Source organism: Pseudorasbora parva, chromosome 19 (genome assembly GCF_024679245.1).
Source record: "Pseudorasbora parva isolate DD20220531a chromosome 19, ASM2467924v1, whole genome shotgun sequence".
NCBI classification, from domain to species: domain Eukaryota; kingdom Metazoa; phylum Chordata; class Actinopteri; order Cypriniformes; family Gobionidae; genus Pseudorasbora; species Pseudorasbora parva.
The window spans coordinates 35,824,686-35,835,027 of record NC_090190.1 but is presented as its reverse complement, the minus strand read 5'-3'; the positions used below and the strand labels follow the sequence as shown (position 1 = coordinate 35,835,027).

Sequence of the window (10,342 nt, the reverse complement as noted above, 5' to 3'; positions counted from 1 at the left end):
TCGACCATTGGTAAAAATTTAGACAAAGATAAATGCACATGATGTTAGATATTAATAAAAAACAGTTAACTGACTACTTTGACTACTGCAGTTTAGTCTTGTTAAAATGTTAAACATTTAAAACCCTGAGACCCCACAATCTGTTTTTACTCAGTGAATGTCTGTTGATGTTGGCGGAAGCATTGATCAAGTGGACCCAGCCGTCTTCTCACAGATCCAGGGCAAGGACATGTAGCACGGCGCATCATACCAGCTCTTTACAGCCACGCGGGTCAAAACATCTGTTTTAATCATGTAGCCACAGTCTTCATTAATATGGTTGTTGGGCTCGCCATCTTCCCAGAAGCTATAAGGAAAAAGAATGGGTTAGTCCCAGTCAGACACCTTGGTTTCATTACGTCGGTTGGCTTTTAACATGTGGAGACAACATAATAATATAAAAGGCACTTTATTTTAAGTACACTTTACACATGTAACAGTAAATTATGCACTATTACAAGTAACTAACCCTAAACCAAACCCTAACTGTAACTCTATAGTAAATACATGGGTTTCACTTTATTTTACAGTATGTGCGTGTACTTGCCTACACTGTAAAAAAAAAAAAAAAAAAGTGTTGGTTTTTGTTGGTTTAAGGTAACCTGGTTGCCTTAAACCAACAAGTTTAAGTTGCCTTAAACCAACAAGTTTCATATTACCCAATATGCTTACAAAATCTTTTAATAATATTTTTTAAAAAGGTTGTCGAATCTCAAAAAATTTTCATTGTATTAACTCAAAATTTTAATTTCAATGAACTCAAAATTTTAAGGCAACCAGGTAACTTTATTTCTAAATAATTTTTTACAGTGTAAGAAAGTATAAGGTAACTGGGTTAAGGTTAGGTTTAGGGATGTAAAAGGTCAATTGCATTTGGCATTTATTTTTATCTTCTGTGCAAGTCCACATGTAATGTTAATGTTTATATAGCATCCAAAACTAATAACTATGTTATTTCTTTTTTTACCCTTATTAATTTTATAATATTTTTTTTATAATTAAGCTATAATTATATTTTTATTTTATAATTATAATTATATTTTATAATTATACTTTAATGTCTAGATAACCTCTTTGCATGAATGAAATATAATAAGTGCAGTAACTAAAAGAAAACTAATATTTTCACTTAAATAATTAAATATGCAGCCCTTATCATTCCCTAAAACTATACTTATTTTTTTTTGTCCAGAATGCCTTATTTAAAAAAAAAAAATGTATGCATATTTTTTATTTACCTTTAAATTACTAGACATTCTTCACATTCTTTTATCTTAAATTCAAAATAACTGGATTTCATGCATACCCTTTTAATTCAGTCCAAATATATTATAACATTGGGTGTCTTTGCCGACCTCTTGTGGAAACAAATAATATAACATGATATTTCAGGACTCATGCCACTAGATGGCCTTAGAGTAGCCTACAAATCTAGACGCACCCTAGCGGCAGCAAATCTAATCTGCCGCGAGTGTCGTTTAGCAACTCTCAATACACATCTGAGCTTTAAACGCCAAACTCTGGTCGGGCCAATCACATTGTGTATAGAGTTGGTGGGCGGGGCTTAACATAATGATGACCGAGTTGCGTTCGCGTGCTTCTAGTAAACACAGAGGCTGGCGAACGGCGGTCTTTCGAATCAGCTTTGACCGCGACTCTGGAAGACTTGGAGTTAAGCTTTTTTCTGAGAAAAGAACAAAGAACGGCACTGAAGTCATTCTTAAAAAGGGAAGATGTGTTCGGAGTTTAATTTGTCAACAAGCTCTGTTTCACCTTCGTTGCTCTGGTTGGTTGTGGCGCTATCCTATCGCGTGCAGAGTGAGTTTGAAAGACAACCGTTTATCGCCCCTCGGATTGAGCCCTGTCTATGGTGAGTTTCCAGACCAAACATCTTGATGTGGGTCTGGCTTGTCAGGCTAGCCTTAGAGCTCAATATGGAGCAAATGAGCTGTTCGCTGGGTCCTAAAGTCATATAAACATATACAGTAAACTTGACCAGCTAGCGGTCCCCACTTTTCAAAAGGCTTATCAATCATACAGGATGAGTTTTTAGGAAGTAAAAACGCAGAATGTTTCCTGTGATGGGTAGGTTTAGGGGCAGGGGCAGTGTAAGGGGATAGATTGTGTGTGTGTGAAGCAGACACTAACATTAATAAAAGTCAGTTTATCATTAAACACTAAGGATATATGAAAAAAATAGTGTATCCAAGATCTCTTTTTTTCAGTATTTTACAAAGAGGAAGAAGAGAAGACGGGAAGGATAAGTTAATTCTGTGTATTACCCACGAGACTATTTCTCCAAAAGAGGAAAGGAAAGAATAAGATTCAGTATTTTTTACTTCACATGAGATGTCATCTAGTACTGAAGCTTGGACTTGCAAGAGTTTTAACTTGTTAAGTTGTCATATTTGACATTCTTACCCTCCGACCAGCTTGGTTCCGTCCACCCAGTACCAGTCGTCTTCTACTTTTTCATCACTTATGCCGAACCAGTAAGCGTTCCAGTGTCCACGGGGGAGCAGGTCCCATATGAACGTCTTTATCGGGTCAATAAGTCAAATATCATTAAAATCAGTTGGTCACACATTAAAAACCCTCAGTAATCAATTTTAATGGCTCATATATTTCAGCTAAGATCCTTTCTTCTTTTGCATATTCAATAATAGTTTCTGTTCTTCTTACACACATATTGAAGTAGACCGTCAGTGTTACTTGAGGTCATTAGATGTTCTGCAAATATATCGGCATATTTAAAGCGCAGTAAGATGCACAGCTCTCGTCTGTCCTCACCTGTTCCTCGGGTGTGAGGATGATGGCCAGGTGTCCTCCATTCCGCTTGCAGTACGTCTGACTGTCTGACCAGCTCCTGCTATAGACCGAGATGTAGTAACAGCTGCCGTTAAAGAGCTTCCAGTATTCAGGACAGGGACTCTTCGTTGGTGCTGGAGGGGTTCGGGTTGCAGAGGTTGCCTCTAAAAAGACCAGACGTTATGCAATGCAGCAGATATAGTTTGTTAATAACACAAATGCGCCACACTAACCAAGCCTAGCGATTTTGTCCTTCAACTGCGACTGCTCCTTCTCAAGATCACTCTTCTCTTTCTTCAGAGTCAGCAGTTCTTCAGTCAGAGCCGTTACATTAGCGCAGTCCATCTGCATTTGTTTTTCAGCAGTGCTGGAGAGGGAATCCTGATCAGATGAACGGCCCTTACCTAAGACGAAAGAATATAACAAAATGAGTCAAATCGCAACTGAAACTAGAATTAAAGGGTTAGTTCACCCAAAAATGAAATTGATGTCATTAATGACTCACCCTAATGTCGTTCCACACCCGTAAGACCTCCGTTCATCTTCAGAACACAGTTTAAGATATTTTATATTTAGTCCGACAGCGTATCCAAGTCTATGCACACTATACTGTCCATGTCCAGAAAGGGAATAAAAACATCATCAAAGTAGTCCATATGTGACATCAGTTGGTTAATGAGAATCTCTTGAAGCATCGGAAATACATTTTGGTCAAAAAATAACAAAAACGACGACTTTATTCAGCATTGTCTGCTCTTCTCTGTTTGTTTTCTATCCTCAAATAAAGATTCAAACGGTTATGAATCAGTGTATTGATTCATGATTTGGATCGCCAATGTCACGTGATTTCAGCAGTTTGACAGTTTGACACGCGATCCGAATCATGAATCTGCTGATTCATTACCGTTTGACTCTTTATTTGAGGATTGAAACCAAACGCGGAAGAGCAGACAATGCTGAATAAAGTCGTAGTTTTTTGTTATTTTTGGACCAAAATGTATTTTCGATGCTTCAAGAGATTCTAATTAACTAACTGATGTCACATATGGACTACTTTGATGATGTTTTTATTCCCTTTCTGGACATGGACAGTATAGTGTGTGCTTACACTTGGATACGCTGTCGGACTAAATATAAAATATCTTAAACTGTGTTCCGAAGATGACATTCCGACATTAGGGTGAGTCATGAAATTTAGAATGCAATGTCATTAACGTCATTGTAGGTGTAAAGGTCAGGTGTCCCATTACTTTTTTCCATATAGTCTACTGTAGGTCTCAATGCTCAGCCCTACTTGTTAACAGTGTCTGGGTTTACAAGTAAATTGAGTTACGTAATCAGACTTTTCAAGTAAAGTACCGCATTACTTTTAAAATTTACAACAAAATATCGGAGTTACTTTTTCAAATAAGTAACGCAAGTTACTTTGTTTCCAATTTATTGACTGACAGCTCTCCTGTCCATATGTTGAGACAATTCATAAGTGCAGAGGCATTGTGCTTCATAATGATAACTGTAGTTCTAGACTAACTGTGAGATTGCATTTACTAATCTCACTTGCACAAAAAAAACATTCAGTATTCCTCAAAATGGATAAAATCTGTGAAATGCAAAATCAGACTACTATGCAAACCTCCTAAATAAATGTGTTAGATAAAAAATATTCGGGCAATGTAGTAAGATTAAATGCATACAATGTTTGCTGCTGACCTTTGAAAAACAAGAACAATGTAACACATTACTTTTCTTAAAAAGTAACTAAGTAACTATTAGTTACTTTTTAACGGAGTAACACAATATTGTAATGCATTACTTTTCAAAGTAACTTTCCCCAACACTGCTTGCTAATAAACAATCACATTAAATTGCGCAAGTTGTATATGTGAGAAAGGAGAAGTACCACTGTGAACACTTGTGACCACCAGGATCATGAGTAAGAGGAGGCAGAAGGCAGTCAGGCATGCTGTTGCCACCTTGAAGGGTTCTTGGCAAAATCGCTTTCCACTTTTTCCTGAAGGGTTCTGAAATACTGAGAACAAACAAACAAAACAATTTACAATATAAAAATTGTATAAAAATAGCAAAGTCTAACAATGCAGGTTTTTTGACACAGCGTTAAACAAATGAATCGAGTTTACTTAACATCTAACAAGAAATCTAAACTTCTGAAAACGTGGTGGATTACGTCAGAAACATCCCCCATTACAGTAAATGATTTACAGTGTTTTGCGAGGTTAACTCAAACCCTGGGAGTATTAATCAGTACTTTATTGAATAACGTTGGATGTTTGTTAAGATTTTAGAATCCTAAACATTTAAAACAACTGGACATTTGGGGTTGACATCCTGTTCGAAGCATATCAGTCTAGCTAAAAATGATTTATCTGATTAAAGTTAGTATGCAGCAAAACTTTTTAGTAATTTTAGGGGGTTGTTTTAGAAAGTAAAAAAAAATGAAGTCAACAATTTTACCATTTATATGACGATTAATTTAAAACTGATTCTAAAATATTAAAAGAACAGAATTATTTTTATTTTTTTACAAACTTTCTAGAAGAACTCAGGCCTCATTGCACATAACTTAAATGTAAATATAAAATTAAAGACACAGCACATGTTTCCATTTTCATACCTGAATACCGCACACCTGGACTGTTGCAGTCATCGTCAGGCTCGTCGATCAGATTGTTGTGCCCTTCCTCTCTGTTTAGAGACATTGTTCACGTTTGTACACTTACACACACATTAAATAGTTTGGACTCTGGGTTGCTCAACTGCGGGGGTGGTTTAAAACGGGACCGTGTCCGTGTGCTGCGAGATGTGGATTGGTTGACATTGTTCTCTGTTTCACGACAGATTTAGATGTTTGCTAGAATGTCACGAGCAATTCCCAAAATTCAGCAGACAGTGCTGTTTTCTAGAAACAAATAGCTTATGACTCAACCTGACTGGGATCATTACAAAATTGTATTTGTTTTAATGATTGAATAGCCATTCACATATTGATTTTTGAATTTTTCTTACTTTTCCGGTCTTTTTTACTCCTTCACTGTGTGTTCATGTTCACGTTCTCGCTCTCTCTCTGTGTGTGTGTGTGAGTGTGTGTGTGTGTGTGTGTGTGTGTGTGTGTGTGTGTGTGTGTGTGTGTGTTTGTGCATTTGGATGGGTGTTATGTTATAATTATGTTATATTTAGCCCCAGAAATACTCATTTTAGCAGGGAACCTGGCAAAGAACATATATGTTAACCCCCGGACCCTACCCCCTAAAAACGCGATTGGGCTTGTTTTGGGCTAGTTTTGAGTTGCAATTGGGCGGGTTTTGTTGTGAAAACCTGGCAACCCTGCAGACTACACAATCCACATGCAACTGGAAGGCGAGTTGACTTACACACTGCAAGTTGATTTATCTGTTTTAATGTAGTTACTTAGGTTCATTGAGATTTTCAGATGGATGGCGAAGGTTTTTAGGTCAGGTAGAATCTGCGCTCTCTGACCCAGTTTGTTTGCTGGCTTCCATGGTATGAAATTCAAAGCTACCAATATTAAAAATAAATAAATACATAAATAAATATACAAAGAAATGTAAAAAAGCAACAAAATAAATGCTGTCCCTGGACATGAGTTTATGAAAGTAGGCTAAAGACTACCACCGCTTAAAAGAAAAACATGGTCTCGTTTCAAATGCATTGATCAATATGCTTGCGTGGACTTCACTGTAGTGTGCTGCTTCCTTTCCGTGAGTTCTGACCGGTAATGGAAAATATCAAGCGCTTCCAAGTCCCTGTTATCAGATCTGTTGAATATGCTGTTCATGTTTGTTAGCCCAGGACATTTTAAAACATAGTAGGCTACAGTTAGGGTGATATGACTTAACCCGTGATTTAAGATTTTGGCCATATACCTATCCAAGTCCTTAAAGGAGTACTTCAGCACTGGGAAGATGAATCTGTATTTAAACTGGGTCATTAATGTAGTAGAAATGTAAAATTATTTTTTAATTTGGTGCTTTCTAGACTGAAAAAAGTCTCATGGGGATGAAAGACAACAATTCCCAGAATGCTTCGCTGCTCTACGAGGCCACTCCCTCTACTTTCACTTTCCCACCACTGCATTCATCTTCATAAAATCAGTTCAGTTAGCGAACAGACACTACAATTAAAAACTGAACTTGTCTGTTCAATATATTGTGATTTAGCCGCTGAGGGAGTCTCACAGCCCAAAACGCTGCAGGAGTCAGATATATTGACAGTCGTGGATGAGCTCATGAGGAGAGCTGAGGTAAACACGTCCACGGCATAGATTCACAGCGCATGTTCAGTCTGGCATGTTTTCAGTTCATGAATTAACGCCGTAAATAACGCGCGCTTTGTGCAACCAAAGCGGCGTGTTTTTCGCCGTCATATGGCAAGCTGTACGGCTTAAAAAGCGGCGCTTTTCAGGCACACTAAAACGCCACAAAATACGGCGTCCTTGATGTATTTCGCGCGTTTTTTTACGGCGTTTGTAATCACAACGGCGTATTTTGCGGCGCAAATACTGTTTAAAACGCCGTGTTTTACGGCGTTTGACTGTAAACGCGATTCAATCTAAAGCGTAATTCTGACCCATTCGGCTTGCCATAGAAGAGCGCCTATTTTCCACGTGACACGCGAGCGTGTTGGAAGTGTCTCCAGGCAAAATAGAAGGAAAAGATGTTATATATCATTTTGACACGAATACATATTAATAAATGACATTTTCATGTTTGAAAGTCTCTAGGTTAACATAAATGCAGAAATAGGCCTAATTGTACCAATAATAAAATACGACGATTACAGAGTTTGAAATATTGCAATTGTCTACAGAACAAAATATTCTGTAGCATATTTTGCCGGCAATACCACAGATATGTGATCAATAGGCTACTGCCGATGTTGTCTTTGCTGTAGGCTATTTATGTTTAACATTAAGTATAGGGCTTCCCTCCGCATCAATAGCAGCAGCAGCGCCGTGTCAGACACGTTTGTGCAAAGGCAGAGAAAACGCCACGCAGCCCCGTGGCTGACACGCAACAGAAATGCCACGCACATCCGCGGCATGCCAGTGAAAACAGTTACATGTGGAGTGCATTACGGGCGCTAATATTCCGTTTACAACCGGAATAGTGCTGGGATGAAACTGTGCTCACTGGTCACATCAGTGCGATGAGACAGTGAACATTTTACATTTAAAACAGCTTATTATGTTGGTAGCCAATGTGCCCGATGCTTTCACTTGATGCAAACGTATTTGTTTTTAGTGATTAAAATACATAAAATATTACCAAAACATCTGTCTTCCTGTGTGCAGAAATTTGTTTATGTAGCCGTGACAACAAACAAGAGCATGCGCGCCAGTGTTAAGAGCGCTAGTTGCTCCGTGTGCGCCGCGCGCGAAGTCTTGCACTTCTGAAAGTCTGAGGACTCGTGTTGCTACCATAGATATACACAATAAATAATATACTTATATATTAATTACAAAATATACTTTAGTATGTATATCTATGGTTGCTACTACTCTCCGGTGCCGCCATCTTTGTTTTGGGTCTCACGAATCGACACGCATATTTTGCGTCAACGTATTTTTTGCGTCGACGTCATCGATGACATCGTTGTCCCAGCCCTAATGGAAATAAATACATAAATATGGACATAAATTTATAAATAATGATTTTTTTTGTTGCTTTTCTATTTATTTATTTATTTTTCCTTTTTTACATTTCTTTGTCTCTTTATGTATTTATTTATTTTTAATATTGGCAGCTTTGACCTTACATACCATGGCAGGGTTGTCCACCAACCGCCACTGTGGTGTCGAAATACAACTGAGTAAATTGGCAACTTATGTTATTGCACAGACCAAAACAAAAACATTTCGATGCTGAACGCACCTTTCAAAGTAGAATAACTAACGAGTATGTGAACTCACATGCGCGTAACTGCGATAGAGACAAAAGTAAAAAATCTCTACTGGAGGAGAGTTGAAATCAGCTCAACTTTATGGTAATGAGCTATGACGCGGTTCGGCGGCAACAAGTCAGAATGTAGAAGTGCTCCGCTTGAGAGAAATCCAGAGAACGCAGGCCTGCAAACTTTGGTTCCGACCACATTAGTTCCCAAGCAAAATGTAATGCTGCGTCCCAATTCGCCTACTTATACTACGTCCTAAAAGTATGTACTCTTTTTGTGAAGAAAAAGTATATACTTTTGAGTGTGTAGCAGAAAAGTATGCAAGCTTCGGGACATACTACTTCGCCATCTTTAACGGACTCTGTCGCTTAGTTACGTGCATCCCGTCACCGTTTATCTGCTCTGTCAATCATCGTCAGATTCGTCACAGTTCAAATCCTCCACATTCAGTTTAATCTCCTACCGTATCGGAGAGAAATGTAGCCGCTCGTTGATCTGCCATTTGTGGGTCTTTAATGCAGAGACTCTCCTCATGTGTTTGCAGTTTAAATATAATGATGCATTAAAAAGTTAATGGCCAAACGTGTCATTACAAAAGTTCATAATGCTGCTGCATGTGAAATATAATGTGGACAACAATGAATAAATATATTTTTGTCAGGTTAAATATTGATAGGGTTACTCAAACCCCTTTATCTAAACTTCTCTACTTAACCGCATGCTTAACCGTCGAACTCGCACATCCGTCATGTTTGTAGTTTTTTTAATGCTTTTTATCCGCGTTTGTAGTTCTAATCGAATCCTCGTCCAACTCGCAATGGGTTGTGGGCAATATCAGCCGTTAGAGTGCCCATCGATCCATACTGTGAATTCGGACCGGAAATAGTAAACCATCCGGGAATCTTTGGAATACTCTTTTCAACATACTACGATTTGGGACATACTAATTCTATTTTCGAAAACTATTTAGGATGGATAGTATGCGAATTGGGACGCAGGGTAAGAGTAGTTGATTATTGCTGTGCGGGTTTCCCTATCATTTATGACATCATTCACAGTGATGTGTAATTTGTTCTTCCTTTCACATTTAAACGATTTCATGAGGTTAATTTATACCCTACTTGTGGTCAGTCTATCCATCAACATGCTTGTTTGATTTGCGGCCTCTTTAAATACAGTTTAAAAAAAGAAAAAACATTCTACAGCGTCGTTGGCAGGGCAGCAAGAGCGAATTTTGACGCTCTCGCCGGCGGCGGTGTGAACGCACGGTTAGCCGTTCTGAAGCGTAAAGTAGTGGCGAGCGAGTTATCGCGTGTCACTCCCGGATAACAGAAAAAATGGGCAAAAGGGCAGCATGTGGGCGGAGCATAAATGGCTATCCACCTGTCACTCAAAGTAACCACACCCTTAATTATGCAGAACTTTAAGGCTTTATATAATGTAAATGAATGAGTTATAAAAAAAAAAATCACTCCCCTCACAGTTGTCATGAAGGGCAAAATTATCCGTATAGGCCAAAACCACAATTTTTACCAGGCTGTAAACATGTTTTTTCTGCTGTAAAGTT

The 10,342-nt window shown here is 38.2% G+C and overlaps 1 protein-coding gene across 1 annotated transcript; it reads right to left on the bottom strand.

The window, feature by feature from the left end:
- Positions 1–77: 77 nt before the first annotated feature.
- zgc:174904 (uncharacterized protein LOC564690 homolog) lies at positions 78–5,638 on the bottom strand. Its single transcript, XM_067425324.1, has 6 exons — positions 5,480–5,638; positions 4,748–4,876; positions 3,081–3,251; positions 2,830–3,011; positions 2,461–2,576; positions 78–346 (listed from the first exon to the last, which is right to left on the bottom strand). Exons 1-6 carry the CDS (start codon positions 5,562–5,564, stop codon positions 187–189), a joined length of 843 nt encoding a protein of 280 aa, XP_067281425.1. The 5' UTR covers positions 5,565–5,638; the 3' UTR covers positions 78–186.
- Between the last annotated feature and the right edge of the window lie 4,704 nt (positions 5,639–10,342).